The 20,319-nt window shown below is 34.0% G+C and overlaps 1 protein-coding gene across 2 annotated transcripts in view; it reads right to left on the reverse strand.

The window, feature by feature from the left end:
- Positions 1-20,319, reverse strand: part of CDH9 (cadherin 9) — a 143,499-nt gene that overhangs the window by 88,787 nt on the left and 34,393 nt on the right. For both annotated transcript variants that reach the window (XM_058716365.1, XM_058716373.1), the window contains exon 2: positions 7,195-7,471. In XM_058716365.1, the coding sequence (XP_058572348.1) occupies positions 7,195-7,422 (228 nt within the window). In that variant the 5' untranslated portion in view covers positions 7,423-7,471. The remainder of the gene's footprint in view (positions 1-7,194; positions 7,472-20,319) is intronic.

The following is a 20,319-nucleotide window of genomic DNA, read 5'->3' on the forward strand; positions in this document are numbered from 1 at the left end:
CCTTTTCCATGAACAATACCACAATAGCTATAAGACTATTAGTATGAGTCATTAGAATTTACTGTGGACACATTACAAAAAGTTTGCACAAGCAAAGTTTGAATATTTTGTTAAAATCTGGTAAAAAAAATAGTCTACGTTCATGGGAATAGGGAAATATGGCAGTCCTAAATTAACAAAGAAACAAATATGCATACGTTATTAACTTGGAGGGTGATTCTAGTGCTAAATTAGGCTAGGTAGAATTTAGCTATTAGGAATTCAGTCTAGTAGATAAGGAAAAAAGTATTTTCCTTCATCTAAATTGAAACTTCTATCAGGTATTTCTCCAACAGGCCAGCAATAATAGCATTTTGCTTATTATAGATAGAGACTATTTTATTTACAACAAATTATTTCTATCTATTTCTAAGATAGAGACCAGTGCATCTTATTTACTGTTAGTTTAGGATTCAGTCTTGGTGTCCTGCATTGTAGGTGTTCAGTTTCTAAAACTAATTGAATAATAATACACAGGGTTAAGATCCACATTAACATAGTCATAACTTTGCAAATAAATATCTTCATTTGTAAAATAACTTTGTTATTCTTTTAATTTGTAAAAAAAACTTTACAAATAAACACACTAATGCCTTACATTGGCATATTTTTGGAAGATAAACATCATAAATTTTCTGAAATGCAACTGACTAATGCATACCCAGAGCTTTAAAATCCATTCATATCTATTACTCTTGGAATTCTACTTTCAGTAATAAAGTAATCTAGTAAGTGTAATTTAAAATACACTCAAAGTTATTAGCTACCAAATTTTCATCACAGAAATGTGTGTGTGTGTGTGTGTGTGTGTGTGTAATACCAGTCTAAATAGAAATTTCAGAAAACACATAAATTTAATTTAATTAAAAATTATATGTATGATATTATATGGCAAATACTGAAATTTTAACAATGTGCAGAAACACAGAATTAACTGAGAAAGACAAATTAAAATATATGTAAGTAATATGAAATCAACAGTGCTAAAATATGTAACTGGAAATAAGCAGAAATATGTAAACTTTTAACCTTATCTTCATAGTGTGATTATAGTTATCTTTGAGATCTTTTACATTAACTTTTAATTTTATGGACCTAGTTTTTTGTAAGGAACACTAATAACTTTTATTAAAATAATAACACTTATTATTAAATGATGCTTGTGCTTAAATATTTTTTCACAGTCCTCCCTCTAGACCTTCCTAGAGTTTCTACTACTTCTTAAGTTTCTTTGTTTTGTTTGTTTGTTTTTTAAACACCGATGAATATGTAAGCGTGGATGTGATCTTTTGCAAGTTTGGCAATAGAGGAAGAGACTGTTAAAATATTAGAAATATTTCACAGGCACTGAAGTTGGTGGAAGATGTCAGGGAAAATCACACATATATTTGGTAATCGTACTAATAAACATTTCTACCATACTCTAATATTTTAAATGGTTTAACAGTTACTATATTCCAGGGGGAAAAAAAGTTTAGTTAAATTTTAAATGCAAATTTTTCTAGAAGTAGTTATGTTTCCTTAATCAGTCAGAATTTGTTTCATCTTATCTTTTAATTCTTAATGCCTGTTTGAATTACCTGTATTCAGGGCAAAGAAATTGTTGGAATGCAAATGATTCTAAAGTGTGTGCTGTTTTGGCATAGAGCAAAATGAAAGGGTTGCAGCTGCAATTAGGGGCTTCAAGGATAATGGAAATACAGGAAAGGAATTGACTTTTTGCAAAATGTGCCAGGAAAAATGAGACATATTTATTTTAAACCTTCTCTGCTGTTTCTATGTTTCAAAGTGCCAGTCTCTCAGGATCCAGAGTAATAAGTGCTTAATAAAGATAGCAACTGAATATTAATTTTGAGTAAATAAATATATTTTGTCAAACATTTTGGGGAAGAAAAAAATGAAATCAAACACAGATTGAAAGCCCAAAGGCCACAGATTCTAGATGGTAAAATATTAGACCAGAATAATTTAAATTATGCCTTGAATAAGATTTTGATAGGTGGTTAAATTTTGATAGGAAATTCTAGCCAAGAAGAATGGGGATGGGCTTTATATAAGAGGATGCCGTTGAGATAGGACTTAAAGCAAGGAGAAGAGATGAAATTATGAAAAAGCAGGTTAGATACTCCCTGTAAAAGTGCCTGTGACCATGATAAAATAGAAGTGAAGCCTATGGAAGAGGAAAGGTTTCACTTTGTCTAGAACTAAAGCCATATTATACTGTTGTGGGAACATAGAATACGGGCTGGAATGTACAATGATATCGAATACTTTGAATCTACTTAAGTCAATTTTTCTATAGATATTTTGTCCAAGAGGTTGGTATCATTCAAGAAACAGTGTGTAATGGGTTTTTAGGAATTAAAAAAAAAATAATGAAGTCAAGTAAAAACTCATTAGGTGTGCTAATGCAGTGGTTCGGGGAAGTGATAATGCAGTGCAAGCGATGAGGGGCTTGACAGTAAGAATTAAATACTAGCATTCTAGTACAAAAGCAGAGTTTTAGAGATCTCAGTGTGAAATAAGCCATTGTAGACTTTCCAGAGAACCTAGCCTTAATGCTTAATATTTTTCTCATGTGTTTTTAGTTTTAAACAACTAACCTATAAAGAGAATTTTGGGATACAATGTGCCCATAAATCTGAAACAGCTGCTACATGTACCGCACCATAGTAAAGCTTTACAAAGATAATTTATTTAGATGCTGAAAAACACTATAATACACTATAAAAATTTATCAAACATCCTTCAGGAACTTTGAGACTTTATTTCTGTTTCTGTACACATCAAAGTGCCATTTTCTGAAAGCCTAAGAGAAAATTGCCTATCCAAGTACATTATTTTATGTATGCTTTGGGGGGATATCAATATTTAGTGCATATGTCAATATCTGTAAGTGTAAAGGAGAGTCATCCCACAGTTTCATTACTCAATCTGATATAAACCACACTCCCATCCATTTTCCAGTTGGTACCTGTGTTTTCCACTGTTTTAGTAAGAAGTAAATTGTATCCAGTTGTAACCAAGAGCTTGATAAATGTTAAAATCCCATTCCAATTTGAGATTCTGATTATACTGATGGTAATTTTGGCTATGGTATAGTAAAAGGTTTTGAATTAAAACATAAAAACATATAGAGCTAACTCGGTAAAAATATGTTGTATTTAAATGGTGACTGGTTATAGGCATTTCCATAGCACAGTATTGATTGCTGTGAGCAAAGCAAATGCTTTGAATTAAAGTGTAATGGTCGGTTAAGCTGATATTTCAATTATTTTATAAATACCAGTGTTTTCTTTCAGAAGGAATAAACACTATACTTGTAAGTTTGGTATCTCTCCAAGTAATAAATGTGTTTTAATCAGATATTAAATATAAATTCTCAATAATAGGCATGTGATCTATTAATTATTAATTCATGACAACTAGGGATTCCTCAGGATCTCGACCTATTGTGTAAGAAAGCAAGTGCATATGAAGTTTCTCTAACAGAGTTGTAGGAGCCTTTGCTATACTTCTTGTTAAATTTATTTAAATTCTTCTCTTGAGCAGTATTACTCTTTTGCTTAAGTAAACAGCCACATGCTTCTATTCAAATTACGGGGAAGCTACATGGCGATTGTCATAACTTTGTAATCCTCTTAAGTAAGAACCAAAAATTTCCCTCATTACAGAAAACAGAATTAATATATCTGATAGCATCCATCAAAAATGAGCAACCAAACTTCAGACTGAATTATTGTGGAAAACGAAAATTACTCTTAATTTTATTTTTATTTTTCATTTCTTTAAAAATTTTAAATCCAGTATAGTTAACATACAAAAACTACTCTTAATTTTAACATTCCTCACTTTTCTGTCCTGTCTTGCAAAAAATACGAAATGACATACAGAAATATCCCCTTATTTTTCCTTTTAAAAATATCATTGTGATTCTTTTTTTTTTGCTCCTCCAGTCCATCCTAACAATGAAAGCAAACCAAGCATCCCAGACTTGTGCTCCACCAATAATGAACTAGTACAAAAGCTTTCAACAGGGTTCAGCTTCCATGCTGTATATAAAACAACTCAGCATGGAATTCTGAGCCTTTGACAGTAGTAGTCTAACTTCATCCTGCTAAGCTATTCTGTGTGTGTGTGTGTGTGTGTGTGTGCATGTGCACACAAGTGTTTCACATGCATATCATGCCATGTGCAATCCCACCTCCTTGGATTTATCCACATGCAAATTTTGTTAAATTTTTACTATCCCTTCTTATACACAAATGCAGTCCCATCCGCAATCCTAGAAAACATCAGAATTTTAAAGTTAAAGAGATCTTAATAACAATTTAACCTAACAAGAATTTGAGGTTTGGAAAGTTTAGTTAATTTCTAAATTGTATGTGATTACTAAATTGCAAAACCAGGACTGACCCTTGTAAGTTGCATGTTTATGTGCATGTACAAGTATATTTTGTTACATTTTACTGCTACTATTTTCTTACTTGTTTTAAAACTTCTTCATTTAAATTCAGGATCAAACCCTAAATTTTTCATCCAAGGATTATATATCCTTCCAACTTTATACAATTTTTTGTCACCTATAAATTACAATAGGCCTTAATATTGTCTGCAATGCCAAGCCTCTGCAAAACTAGGAAAAAATACGAAAATTTCTTTGCATTAGAGGCTACATTATTCTTTTTGAATCACAGTACACGGTAAATATGGTAGGCCTTTACATCACATGGAGGTTGCCACGGTAGTGGATCCCAGAAGACTAGGCAAACAGAGCAATGTGGTCAAAAAGACCATCTGTTTGGTGTTCATGTGTTTGACCAAGTTGAGTCCTAAATGAAGGACTCAAGTTTGACCAAGTAGAGTCCTAGCTAGGCTCTGCATATGCAAATGAATAATAATGTTGAAAGCCAAGAGAACAGGTTAGGAGTTCACAGACCCTTAAGAAGTTAATGAAAGTAAACAGTAGTTGGAAGCCTACTTTTATAGTGAACTCCATATATGGTGCATGGCATATCTAAGAAAAGGCCCTATTTCAAAACAGAGAAATCATTTTGTTTTCGAAAAAGTAATGAGTGTTTTATTTTGTTGAAGCTTCTCTTTCGTATATATATTGCTTTCCAAATATAATATAAAAATAGTTGACATAACCTTTTGGTTTGATTATCTTCATTTGACAAAAATTCTTATTATTATAATCGGTTTTCTACCTTTGGCTCATAATCTGGTTGTCAAGGATAAATAGCCAGTAAAAAATTGAACACCTTAACTTGTGTATGGCTTAAAAAAACAGGTTATTGTCCAAAGACAAGTGATCAAATATTTTATGAAAACTAATTAAATAAAACTATGCACACATTTTAGTAACTATTTTTGACAGATTACAGAACTAATTAAAAAAAAGCAGGATGGTACAAAAAGTTCTAAACCATAGTGCATATTTTAAAATGTCGGTGCAGTAATGGTGTCTGTTAATCAATGCACACATAATTTTTAGAAGGAAGCATCTTTGTTTACAGCTAAAAATAAATGCTTGTAGTGGAGCCTTGATTGCCTTACGATTGAGCAGCTCTTTTTATCTGTAGCTATTCTTCTGCATCTGTGAATCTCCAAGGATGAAACCCTCTATGTAAGACCTTGCGAACTGAATGTGCCCTTTATACACTGCCTTAGAAAAAGAATCATAAGGCAATTTCAAGTCCTTAGACACAAACATTTGTCAGTTGAACTTGAAATATCCTGATGTTAGTTATTAACTATGGTGTGAGAAGTGATGTTAAATGAGGGATGCTGGGGGATGCCCTATGACTAACCTGAGGAGAAATAAGAGGGGAAAAAAAAAAAGAATCAGCAAGTGAACTATATGGGGCAAAATGAGTGTGACCTGTGGAACCAGGGGAGGAGGTATCAAAAGAAGAGGAAATAATAGGCTTCTGATAAAAGAAGCTGCAGTTGAAAAAATACACTGCCACACACACACACACACACACACACACACACACACACACTGAAAAATTAGATCAAGATTTTGGCAATTTCACAGAATAAATGTGTTTCTAGTTTAAAAGCAATATAGGCATGACTTTTGTGATATCAGATGCTTTTTATGTTTTTATTTTTGGCCCATTCTATCTTATCTGCCTCGTGTTGCTAGTAACTCAAAAAATACTGTGCCCATCACAGTCATTTCTAGTATCATGTGCAAAGAATCAAGAAAAAAAAGTATGTGATTTATGAGCAATGTTAGTATTCATCATTGTTTATTTTGTTTTATTTTTAGAATTTGAAAGTATCTCAGCATTAGGCACATATCTGGAATAATCCAATAAACAAAGGATTTGTCTTGCATGTAGAATGGTATGAGTGAGATTGGTAGATATTAGATAAATAGAAAATTCTGGATGTTGGAACGATCATGTCATCTATTTTGAGGAAGACAGAAAAGAGGAAGAGAAAGTTTACGAGTCTATTTTCTCAAAGTTGAATATAAGAAGGAGAGTTACGTATTCTCTATCGCGGTTTGTTCCAGACTGCTAATGAGCCACTATTGCTGTTAGGATGGTTTTAACCTTCCCGAAGGTACTGCCTTCTTTCTACTTCTGTTTTCTTTCTCCTTCTCCTTGAGCCCTTTGGTCTGGGTTACAGGCGAGAAGTCGTTCAATTTGACTGATATTAAGAAACAGACTACCGAGAGAGAAGTATTTATACTTATTTACTTCTCATACACAGCAGACTATTCTTAATTATGATAAATTGTTTATTAGTAGTCACCAATATATTTTAGTAATTTTTGGTATACTATAATTGCATTTTGTTTTGCCTCACATAGCACACTAAGTTATTCTTTATCTGATGCTTTAAATTAAATTTCGAAGAATGTTTTTAAAACATTTTAGATGCACATCCATAAATATATAAATATAAATCATATATTGCTGATTAATAATGCTATGGACACTGACCTACATTTAGCTACCTGAGTAAATCACATTACCCATACTACCCTACTGAAAACATTTGCCATATTATGCCTTCTGCACATCATAATTAGTCAAATATTGTAAAATAATCATTAATAATATGGGAAGTTGCTGTAAAAAGTAAATAAATTGCCATCACTTTCAGCTTCTAGATTTATCACATAAAAATTCTTACCTTGCCAACATACTGTGTGTCTGTACCTGTGTACTCTTCCAACAAGAAGAACTGATTCCACATCCAGCCACGCTTGGTACGATGTAACATTTTACTATCATCTTTTGTCAGATCCACAACCCTTTTGCTTGGCAAATCCCTACTAGCTTTTTCTTCTAATGGAATAGCATCAACTGTATGAAACATATAGGTCCAGATGAATAGTGATAGGCAATAGTATGTCCTCATTATAAGCAGCTTCAGTAGGATATCAAATTCAATGTACTGTCCAATTCCCCTGAGGAGTAGAGAGAGAAAAATGGCTTATTAGGTTGTGTTTCATTTTCACATAACCTGTAAGCTATAAAACTTTTCTAAATATTAAGATTTTATAAATAATATATATATACATTATTTTTCCATGTTACATCAGTGAACTTATCATTAAACATATCACATCATATAGCTCACATATCATATAGTGAGGTGAGGAGACGTGTAGCACAAATAAACTAAACAGAAATTTAACAGGTGACTTTAATATCACTATATTGCAGCATATAAATGAGAACATATTTGTAATTTAAAATACCAAGTATTTGAAAAAAAATTAAGCTCTACCATATACCAAAGATCATACTGAATGTTCCTGAGTCTTAAAGACTAATAAAAACTAGTGTATTTATTAATATATACATATATATGAGCTTATATACCTTTAGTAACACTGTTTTCAGTGCACAAGCTATCAACTTTTACAGTGTTTCTTCTCCTCCACCTTTTCCTTTTCCTTCTCCTCTTCCTCCTCTTCATCTTCTTCCTCCTTGTTCTTCTGTACCATGATAAGGTATTTCCTCAAGGAAAACTAACTTGTACCAAATACACTTTGGATTGTGTCCTGCAATTCGTAACACCATACTATGTTGATCCTTTACAATTGATAACTGTATTTTTCCTGACAGTCAGTTGAATAACTCACTCAAATTTACTTGAGGCTGAAAAGAGCATGCTCTAAATGGACACACTTTACCTGATAATTAAAAACAACAACACATATTTATTTCCTAAAATAATAGGAAAAATGAGCGCACAAAATTGATGTGGTAAAATTCGATATGGGGGTCTTAGCTATGAGATAACTTGATCGAGAATTTTGCAACACTGTCTCTCTGTTGATATGGTAAGTTGAATTTTCTTGAAGCGAAAAAAAACACTAGTTCATTTGGTATTTCAGAATTAATTTTGTTTATTAGCAAAACAAATTGGTTTCATTTGGAAACATTCAGAAGATGTGAAATCCTAATAATGCTGCTGCTGATGGTAATGATATTGGTGAGCGATAGAAACCCATCTCAAACTAATGTAGGCAAAGGAAGAATTCACTGGAATATAAAATCAAACTAAATGGGGAAAGGAAGAAATGAAAGGAGCAAAGAAGCAATTGGGCCTTTCCTGCTCATGAAAACAGGAATCAGGGGGCGTGGGTACTTTAATACTATTCTCTCTTAATCACTCCTCTCTCCTCTCTTGCTTTCAACTAAGCCTCCTCGACCTGATGGCATATAGGAATATATAAAGTTCAGATTTAACATCTTCCAATCCAGAAAGAAACTGACAGGGTTTTCTAATTTGAGTTTGAAAAATTGTGGGAATGGACTCTAATTTACCTGGCTTAGCCCAGATGCCCAACACTGGACCGTAAGTCTCTGGAGTCAGTTGTTGTTATCAAGGCATAAAGGTCAAACATGTGCCTCTAACTTGGCTTTTCCATTATTATCTGTGAGATTTGGTGATATTTACTTGGTCTCAACTACTTACTCCTAGAAAGGTAGAATAATTATTACCTGACTCACAAAACATTGTTATTAATTTTATTTTAAACCTTTAGGAATACAAAGTAATACTTATTTGTATCACAAAAATTTATTTTATTTCTACAACAATGTATACCCATGAGAAAACTGCATGTGAAGAATTTAAGTAATCTGGCAAATGCACAAGTAGTAAGTATTGGAACTAGATACACAGCCTTAAACAATGTTTTACAAAAGATAATATATGTAAAGAAGTTAGCATAGTGCTAGCATACAAATTGTCAACATGTTAATGCCATCATCATCATCATCATCATCATCATCCATGGTTGCTTCCACTATAGTCATAGTCATATATCAGATAAGGAATGGTGATTGGCAGATAATGGTACGGATGCTTGCTATGGTCCACAGCTATTGGCTCTGTCCAGCACACATGTACTCTAATTTCCATACCTATTATTTTAAAAAACTTCTTACTTAACAAAATACACATATATAATCACAAATCCTCACACTGCAAAATGAGAGAAATTAAAATCCATTACTTTTTGACTCTGAAATCTCAGGTACTTGTCTTTCTTAGTACTTTATGTGGCTATTCGTCATCCTGTAAACTACAGAAAATTGGTAAATTTAACCACAACAGGCGTAAAACTCTGAAATAAATATCAGAACACTACAGTGTCAAAAAGTGCTTAGAAAAAGTGCAATGGAAAAGTACCATCTGGTGGCCACTAGCTCAGAACATGCCCTGCATGGTTTGAACAGTGTGGTGCAGTAGGAAATGAGCAGCCGAAGGATCTCAAGAACAGCTGGTGTCTCACTTTGATAAAATACGACAAATTCCTTAGTTGACCACACTGGCCACCTGTTTTCCCCCCAGTGGGAAATCTCTTTTCACCATCATTTTTACTGACCACTCTTGCAAGAGAAATTAGAGAGCATTCTTCATTTCCTGTGGTCTGTTCTAACTGTGATGCCCACTTTAGATGGAAATAAGCGTTTAAGCAGAAAAGTTAAGTTGTATTTGGTGGAGCCAGAGACTTAGGCAGAGGCCAGGATCCCATAGGTCTTTTATAAGCTAGAGTAAAAAAAAATGCATTCATTTTCAGTGCAATGGAAATCAGTTGGAAGATTTTTAACATGAAATGGTTAGAAAAGATCAATCTGGCTGCAGAGTGGAAAGTAGGTTAGAGGGTAAGCAAGAAATTTGGTTAAGGGGGAGATCAGTTAGAGTCTATCTCTCAAGTTAAGAAAAAGATGGCAGTAGCATATGGAGAAGTGGTTTCCAGTGGACACTGACACTGTGCTCAGGTTCCCTTCATTCTTTAATATGGACACACACACACACACACACACACACATGCATACACACCACATGCACTAAAATTTTTTCAGGCTTTTGCCTCTAATGACCTGCACCTGCAACTCTCTTTGGAGGACTTCCTTTGGCTACTGGAACCACTCTGCTCACACACACAGGGTGCCTAAAGTTCCTACAAGTTTACAATCATCTCCCATGAAATCCCTGAGCCATTGTCTAACAGGTGCAAAAATGTGGAAATTCACACTTTATTTACATCCCAGAGTTCCCCTACAGACTCATGCTAGGCTGAAACTTTGAAATCACACCCTGTTTGGATTCTGTTTTCCCATGCTCTTTCTCACTTTCTGACCTGGAAGCAATTTGTTAACCAATCAATTGTATACTAATCCTTGCTTCAGGATCCAACTCTGGAGAAATGGACCTAAGGCATGAATACAATCCAAGTATTGACACGTCAATAAGAGTAGATGCTACCTGCTTATGTTCTAAATATTGAAGGTGAAAAAAGATACATAAAGTATAGCTTTTAGATTATTAGTTTGTGTGTTGAGTAAATTATTGTGCCATTTTTGTGGTGTCGCTTATAGCAGGGACACCTCTTATAAAAGATGATCTATTAGGAAAATGAAGAATCAAGTTTTTTTCTTATTTTTGGCCACTTTTATACTGGTACTATTACTAACATATTAACCATAGGAAGCAAAATGATTCGCTGTCCTACTAATTCAATGTATATATTTATGACAACTCGTTAAAATGAGTTCTTCCATAATCCCTTATATTATGATGAGGAAACTGAGGCACAGAGAGGTTAATTGGCTTGCCCAAGTTTATATAAGCAGACCCAGGAGAACTGAGAATTAAATCCAGGTACCCCCTTGCCTTGGGCTGCACTGCTCCAGAAATAGCCTCCTGACATCTGTGAGGCTGGCAACCAACATTTATCTTAACGTACATTCTGTGTTCTAGACACTATTCTGAGTCTTTTTTCAAGCATCGTTTCTTTAACTCCCATCACAGAAATATTACCAGGAAGGGATGTCACATTGGACAAAGGGGCAAACTGAGGCTTTGCTTGTTTAAGTAACCTGCTGTTATCACAAGGTGGTAGACACCTGTGGGAAAGGTGGAAGGCATTCAGGATTTGAATTCTGTTGGACTGATGTCAGTGCTCCTGGTATGAATTGTACTGTTGCTAGATAATGATGCTCCACGTGCGCCCACCTGGGGCCTCCTTCACCTGCTTTTGCCCTATTCACGGTCTTTCTTTCCTCCCAGTGTGACCTGGAACAGTCTTACTTGGTTCATCCATAGCCATCTCCGTTTTATTATTTTCAGTTTCTCTATCATATTCTGCTTTCTTGAGGAGTCTTCTATAACAACTTTTTCAAAAACACCCTACCCCACTTCAGTCTTTATTGATTTCTTTCATACCATCCATTTATTTCCTATATAGTATTTACCATGATTTTAATGATCTCTTTCGTTTTAGTGGATTATGTATTTATTGATGGTTTTTTCTAGTTATGATGTAACTTGTATGGTGGTGAGATACTCTGTAAGTCACTGTATTCTGCATAAAATAGTTATTGATATATAGTAGGTGCTTAATACGTATTTATAAAATTAGTTGACTCACGCCTAAATAGATAATCCTCAATTTGAGTCTGGGATCACAAATGAGATTGACTTAATATTCCATTGCCTAAACAAGCTAATAGAGATAAGGAAAGAGCTCAGCTGGGAGGAAATATGCCCTTAAAAGAACTCTGTTGGTTTTCTTCCCAACAAATGGACTACAGTCCATTTTTTCAGTAAAATAAGAGCAATATGCATAAACATTTGCATAATGTGGGATTAAATATGAACTTTAGAACATGATTCATATAAATTATAGACTGTTTGTTTGAACTTGAATCCCTTTCACTAAGTAGATTCTTTTCCTCATAATTCTTAGCATAATTCTTTCACATTTAGGAATAATAGTGTATGCCTCCTGTGGCCAATTTAACACCCGCACATTCCTCTGCTTTTAGACAAAAGTACACATTATAAAACGTTTTTTATTGCACTTTGTTTTAAAGTTAGCAAGCTCTTATCTCATGGGGTTTATTAAAAATTCTTCCTATCCTTTATTCATTCAATAGCAACAAGCTGATTACTAAATTTTCTATGCTTAATTATCTCTATCAGCCTTAAATGTTCTGCATTTTAATCATATTTTTTGTTGATAAGTAAATACCATCAGATGCATTATAAAGTACAATATTTTAAATTTGCTTTAACTTTGATTTTGTAATCAGGGAATTCACTTGAATCTTGTTAACTTTAAAAACTGAAAATTGTTTTATTATTATTCCCTTGTTCCCATAATTATATTTCAATTGCATTTGTGAAAAAAGGCTGTTGGCTATTTGTGAATCCAAAAAAAAAAAAAAACAACAACAACTGTGCATTATTGTAATTAAGTAGGATGTTCAGTATATAAAATCCACATCTAAACTAAATTATATCATTATTTCTTATCCCTATAGTGTAAACTCAGATAAAGTATTTTAATAATTCCAATCATGTCTTTCAGGTAATTTCTCAAATGAAATGTAACTATAACACAATTGTATACTTATATCTTATTATACTGTTTGTAATCAACAAAGTACTTCCACATAAATTAACCATTTATCTTTTTAGGAAATTTGGATTTGGTGATATAATTTAAAATTTTTTCAGTAAGATATATGAGGATAAGAGAAATGAAGAAAGCTGTTTCTGATTACACAATTATTTTATGGTTTGGGCAAAAGTCATATACATGTTATCTGATTCCTTGGCCAGTGATCTTTCCAACATAGCATTGTGCTTTGTTTTACATAGATAGATAGATAGATAGAGATATATCGATGTATATATCAGTTGAAGAGACAAGTCTGACAACTCATTTAAGTGACACAAATGTAAAGAACAAATTCTATGAATTTAAATAGACATTAAAATTAGTCTTACATAATCAAGGAACTATTTAGGGCTATATGTTTTAACATGTCTATTTTTCACAGTAATTGATGATTCTTCCATTTATTATCTAAATGTATGTAGGCATACATATGAATATATATAATTGATTATTGGGTTATCATATTTATTCAACACATATTTAAGATCTCTAAAATCATTTATTGATTTTTTTCAACAACCTCATATTCAATTATTGTCACATTACAATTTGAGATTTTACACTTACCTGAATGATGTTGTACATGATTTCAATAAAAACAGAAATTGTTGGAAGAAATAAAAGCTGCCAGGTTTGTATAAGGATTTCTGAATAGTTAACATAAGTAAACTCTCAGCTTTAAATATTTAGTTTTAGGTCTTTAGAAAACTGGCAGTATAGACTGATATCAAAGAGAAGCTCTTGAATCAGGTTTTGCCAGTGTCCTATCAAAATAACAGTGATAACAAATGTATGGCCAACTAATCTTTGACAAAGCAGGAAAGAATATCCAGTGGAATAAAGGTAGTCTCTTCAGCAAGTCGTGCTGGGAAAACTGGACAGCGACATGCAGAAGAATGAACGTGGACCACTTTCTTACACCATACACAAAAATAAACTCAAAATGGATGAAAGACCTAAATGTAAGACAGGAAGCCATCAAAATCCTAGAGGAGAAAGCAGGCCAGACCTCTTTGACCTTGGCTGCAGCAACTTCTTACTCAACACGTCTCTGGAGGCAAGGGAAACAAAAGCAAAAATGAACTACTGGGACCTCATCAAAATAAAAAGCTTCTGCACAGCGAAGGTAACAATCAGCAAAACTAAAAGGCAACTGACGGAATGGGAGAAGATACTTGCAAATGACATATCAGATAAAGGGTTAGTATCTAAAATCTATAAAGGACTTATCAAACTCAACACCCAAAAAACAAATAATCCAGTGAAGAAATGAGCAAAAGACAAGAATAGACGCTTCTCCAAACAAGACATCCAGATGGCCAACCAACACATGAAAAAATGCTCAACATCACTCATCATCAGGATAATACAAATCAAAACCACAATGAGATGCCACCTCACACCTGTCAGAATGGCTAACATTAACAACTCAGGCAACAACAGATGTTGGCGAGGATGCAGAGAAAGAGGATCTCTTTTGCACTGTTGGTGGCAATGCAAACTGGTGCAGTCACTCTGGTAAACAGTATGGAGGTTCCTCAAAAAATTAGAAATAGAGCTACCCTATGACCCAGCAACTGCACTACTAGGTATTTGTCCAAAGGATACAGGTATGCTGTTTCGAAGGGACACATGCATCCCAATGTTTATAGCAGCACTATCAACAATAGCCAAAGTATGGAAAGAGTCCAAATGTCCATTGATGGATGAATGGATAAAGAAGATGTGGTGTATATATATACAATGGAGTATTACTCAGCACTCAAAAAGAATGAAATCTTGCCATTTGCAACTACGTGAATGGAACTAGAGGGTATTATGCTAAGCGAAATTAGTCAGAGAAAGACAAATACCATATGGCTTCACTCATTTGAGGACTTTAATATACAAAACAGATGAACATAAGGGAAGGGAAGCAAAAATGATATAAAACAGGGAGGGGGACAAAACATTAGAAATTCTTAAATATGGAAAACAAACTGAGGTTTGCTGGAGGGGTTGTGGGAGGAGGGGATGGGCTAATGGGTAAGGGGCATTAAGGAATCTACTCCTGAAATCATTGTTGCACTATATGCTAACTAAATAAATTATTTTAAAAATAACAATTATAACATTGTACATAATAGAATATAAAGACATATATAAAAATAAATAATTATATATATATATATATATATAATATAAAGAGATGTAAAGACTGTATTTCCAGAATTTTAGAAAGATAATCACAATCTATAAGGTTAGTGAGACTAGGTTAGGAAAATAAATAATGGTTGATAACTCCCTGTTATATATGAAAAATGCATTGACTTTCAATTAAAAGAATAGGCACTTTTCCCCAGTGTTGGTCCCCTGAATGGGGATCACAAGGATCAAAACTTATGTATAATCTTTTTATACCCCCTTTGAAGTTTGTTCTGATACTATTACATCTATTCGATATATAACAGGGCTGAGAGGGAAAGGAGACAATTTAGGGGGTATTATTTTGTATATATTTTAATTTGTAGATATGCCTTATAAGCAACTTAGTGTGAGAGATGGAACAGCTAAGTGAGAGAGGTCCATGTTCAGGACTTGTTTAAAATGTTGGCTAATGAGGTATTATTGGTGTGGGGGGCAGGTAGAATTTGATAGTGTCATAAACAAATGACATTTTCAGTCAATATGTTCTTAAAACACTAGAAACTAGATTAAACATTTCCACGTTGGTATGAGGAAATGACATAATATACAGCATGAAATTGGGCTATACGAAAGCCTATGGGAATCCACACCATCCTATCACATGAGCACATGCAATAACACTTTCGGGTGAGGGAAAAACACAAAACAAAACAAAACAAAAAAACACCTCACCAAGCACAACAGAGAGTCTGTGAACAATGTAGCAAGTCAGATGAAGCGAGGGCTTTATGTGGGAAAGAGCAGTTCAATTTCTGTAGGAGACAGAAGAGCACTTAAGTCTCAACACATCTCACAATCTGGTGAACTTCTTAAATACATGAGAAAAGGAGGGGGAAAAAGACAGCAACAAGCTTTATAGAGAATGAGGCAGTATCATTGACAAATAAAATATTCTTCTCAAAAATAAACTTAAAAAAATAAAAAAGTTTAAAGAAATGAAAATATTCTTCAGAACTAGTAACAAAGTAGTGGATTTATGTAAGTATTTTAAAAGAAGCGCCAATGAATTGTGGGCATGTATTCATTCACTGTCTAAGAAAAACTGGTAAAAAATCATGCAAACACTGTTCTAGACACTGATGATACAGTAATGAATTAAAGTACCTTACCTTGTAGAAATGTTAGCAGAGGACCAATAGTCATGAACAACAACAAACAAATAAAGTGGCAGACAATTCCAAAACTTACTATAAATTTACACTGATCAAGGCAGCATGATTTTGGCAAAAGAATAGACACATACAATTGAATAGAGTACAGAATTTGATCCACAAAAATTCAGTAAACTAATATTTGATAACAAGGCAAAGGCAATTCAGGGGAGAAAAGACAGCTTTCTCAACAAACTGCATTCTAGTTAATAAAGTTGCTTCTCCTGAGGATATAGGTTAACAAGTCTCATGCTGCTACACATGTATACTGACACTGAACAATTAAGTAAATAGATGACAGATATTGGGAGTCCGGCTTCTTACTGTTGTTATGGGAATTTACAGATAAGCAAAAGGAGGAGAACAGTGAAATTCATGCGGTGATGGATTAGAATTGGAGGCATTAAGAAAAAGTTGTATACTTTGATATAGTTACAGATGGCTACATATTGAAATATTTATAGATGTGTGCATATGTACAAGTTTGTATAGAATATTTGTTTGTTTTCCTGTCAGCCAAGATGGCCTAGCGCATTGCCACCCAGTACCAATAAACCTAGCACCCAGATCTTGGTTTCTAATACAGTTTTCCAATTAAGTGAATCAGAGCTCCTTGGGGAAAATAGCTGACTCTAGGACTAGACCAAGAAACATATAAGATGAGCTGGGAGCATCTTGCAAGGTCTGGAAGTAAAGGGGTGCTTAACAAACACACAAACACCAAAAACATACCATTGACAGGGGTATTTCAAAAGCTCACAGAACAAAAAAAAAAATGTCTCAATGGCCAAAACTGGATTAATTTGAGCAAGAAACTAAAATATTACATTATAATTACATGGGTAAAATAAGTATCCATGCACTCAGATTGATATAAATAAATGATTCAATCAATACATGAGTGAGGAAGAGAAGACAAATCTCCCTTAATATGAGTTCCAAATATTTATATAGAAACTCTCCCCTCAAGCAGGAAGATTCTACATTCCTACTACGTAAGTGTGTGATGTACATAGTAACTTCCTTCCAAAGAGTATAGTATGAAAATTTGAAGAAACAATTATTCTTTTTAACTTTATTAATTTATTTTGAGGGGGGAGGGGCAGAGAGAGAAGGGGAGAGAGAGTATCCCAAGCAGGCTCTGCACTGCCAGCACAGAACCTGACACAGGGCTCAAACCCATGAACCCTGAGATCATGACCTGAGCTGAAATCAAGAGTAGGACACTTAACCGCCTAAGCTATCCAAGTGCTCCAGAAGAAACAAGTACTTTTATTTTATTTTATTTTATTTTATTTTATTTTATTTTACTTTATTTTATTTTATTTTATTTTATTTATTATTTATTATTTTTATGTATTTTTTTTGTGTAGAAACCTGAGAAACACTATCTCAGCCAGGTATCAAGGTCAATATCAACAATATATTATCAAGCTGATGTTAAGTATCCTTGACACAATATCAGGAAAATGGCACTTTACCTCTGTGGCCTTCTCCTCCAAGCCAGACTCAGGCTAATTACAGAAGAACATTAGACAGATTCCAATAGAAGGGCTCCCAACACAATACCTGGCCAGTTCTCCCCAAAACCATCTAGGTCATCAAAAGCAAGAGAAGTTTGAGAAACTGTCTTTGCCAAGAGAAGCCTAAGAACACATGACTACTAATGAAATGTAATATCCTAGATGGAATTCTGAAACAGAAAAATTATTAGATACAAAGGAAACCTTAATAAAGTATGGACTTCGATAATAGCAATCTATCAAAATAGATCCATTTAATATAAAAAAATTATATATTATACTAACATCATATGTTAATAGTAAATGGAACTAGGTAAAGCATGTATTGGAACATTATGTTCTACGTTCTTTATTTTTCTGTGAATCTGAAACTATTCTAAAAATAAAGTTTAAGAAAAATAGAGTAAGTTTAACAGATAGAGGGGATAAATTATGTGTGTTGGGGGAGGTTCTGTTACTTTTGATAATATGATCAAAGAAGGGGATTCTAGATTATGGTGATATTTGAGCATAAAGCTGAAGGGACTTAGGGAGATAGTTATGAGGATTTCAATGGGAACAGTGTTCCAGAGAAAGGAACTAACAAAATGCAAACACTTAGCAGGGAAGGGGTAGGGGAAGAAAGCATGTTCATGTTAGAAGCCTTCAGGTCATAGAAAGGACATAAATGTACCTACAACTGAGTGAACAAGGGGATAATTCTAGGCTATGAGATTCAAGAGGCAACAGACTTCTAGAGTCTTACAAGCCATGATAAGGAGTCTTAACCTTCATAATATTGAAATCACAGGAGGGTTTGTGGCTGCGGAGGATCCTGACATAACTTAATGTTAAATGGGTAACTCTGACTGGCGGATGGGAAAATAGATTTTATAAGGAAAGAAAGGAGACAGAGAAAATGGTGAGGTGATCCAAATAATCCTGATAAGTGAATGTTCTCATTGGGATGAAATTAACAGAAGTGGAGTAGGTAGGAATGAATCCAAGGCTTTGGCTTGAACATCCGATTAGAGCTTCCATTTGCCCATTAGAGGCGCTGGAGAAGTTCAGGTTGTATGAGGAATTAGGGAATCAAGGTTTTGATTTAGAACATGCTTTATTCAATATCCAAGTGGAGATAATCCACATGCATTTGGACATTCAAGTCTGGAATTTAAGGAATTGTCAGGACTGACTGAGACTATTGAGTTTCACCATAGCATTCCAGGGTTATTAAATCCATGAGAGTGGTTGAAATTACACATGCAGTACAAAAATAAGAATACAGTTTCAGTCTCAACGGAAGGTAAGAAAATGCAAATTTTATAATTAAGGTTTAAGGTTACCTGGCTTAATATTTGACAATGAAAGCCAAAATTCTGAAAAAAGCAAGGATAGTACTGAGTGCTGTTAAGGCATAGCAGGGTGGGCATAGTCCTTGGTATACAAAAAGAAGAATATTATTAATGATGAGAGTAAAATGCATAAAATTTTGTTGAAAGTAATTTGTGAATAAGGATCAAAGCCTTAGAATGGTTTACAGTGTTTAATGAATAAAATTCTAAGAAAGTTTCTTAAGAAATTAGGCATTTGAAAGAGAGGCTTGGGTATAACCATATTTACCAAAGCAATGTTTAGTATTAGATGTACTGGACCTTTTTATGTTTGCACCTTCAGACGCACTCTCAGTTCTTACTTTGCTCAGTGCAGCAGGAGATAAATTTGTAGGAACTGTGTCAGTGGGCTCACTGGTCCTTGGGTGCATTTAGCCGGTGTGAGGCATAGGCAGGAGATGATGGGTAGAAGGAGATGGAGGTAGTCTTCACACCACACCCTTAATGGCCAGTTGCTTTTCTTTACAATGAGCCACAGCTTCTTTCAGATAGCTGGTGCTCTGTTAGAATAACTGGTACTCTCTCGGAAGTAATGTCTACTCAGGCGCCTTCCTCCTGTAGATCCAGGAGGGGTAACAAGTTTATGCTGCTGTGAATTCTGCCATGCCACCATCCCTAGTTAGTGCCTTTAACACTGCCCTCACTGTCTATTAAACCAGTCTCAGTCACTGAGTATGTCATCTGTTGCCTGTAAACATTCTGACAGAAACATTGGAGAAATTTGGAAATGAACTAAATGTCTATGAAAGGGGAAGGGTAAGAAAGTCATACAACTTACATGCAATATAATGACATGATGAAGTCATCAGAACAATCTACATATTAATTCTTCTACCAAATATATACAAAATGCTTACTCTTTTTCTAGGCATTTTTATAGGTGAAAAGAATAACAGACTCCTTGAGGAGTTTGCATTCCAGAACTATAGTCTTACATACATAAAAAAAAAAAAAAAAAACGTTTATTTATGAAACACCCCGAAGAGATCGCTGACATTAGAAGTAATGTTTTCTTTGTTCCCTGTATCTATGAATCTGTTTCTACTGGGCTTTGGTTGTTGTTTGTTTTGTTTCCTAGATTCCACATATGAGTG

Source organism: Neofelis nebulosa, chromosome 1 (genome assembly GCF_028018385.1).
Source record: "Neofelis nebulosa isolate mNeoNeb1 chromosome 1, mNeoNeb1.pri, whole genome shotgun sequence".
In the NCBI taxonomy this organism is placed as follows: Eukaryota; Metazoa; Chordata; class Mammalia; order Carnivora; family Felidae; genus Neofelis; species Neofelis nebulosa.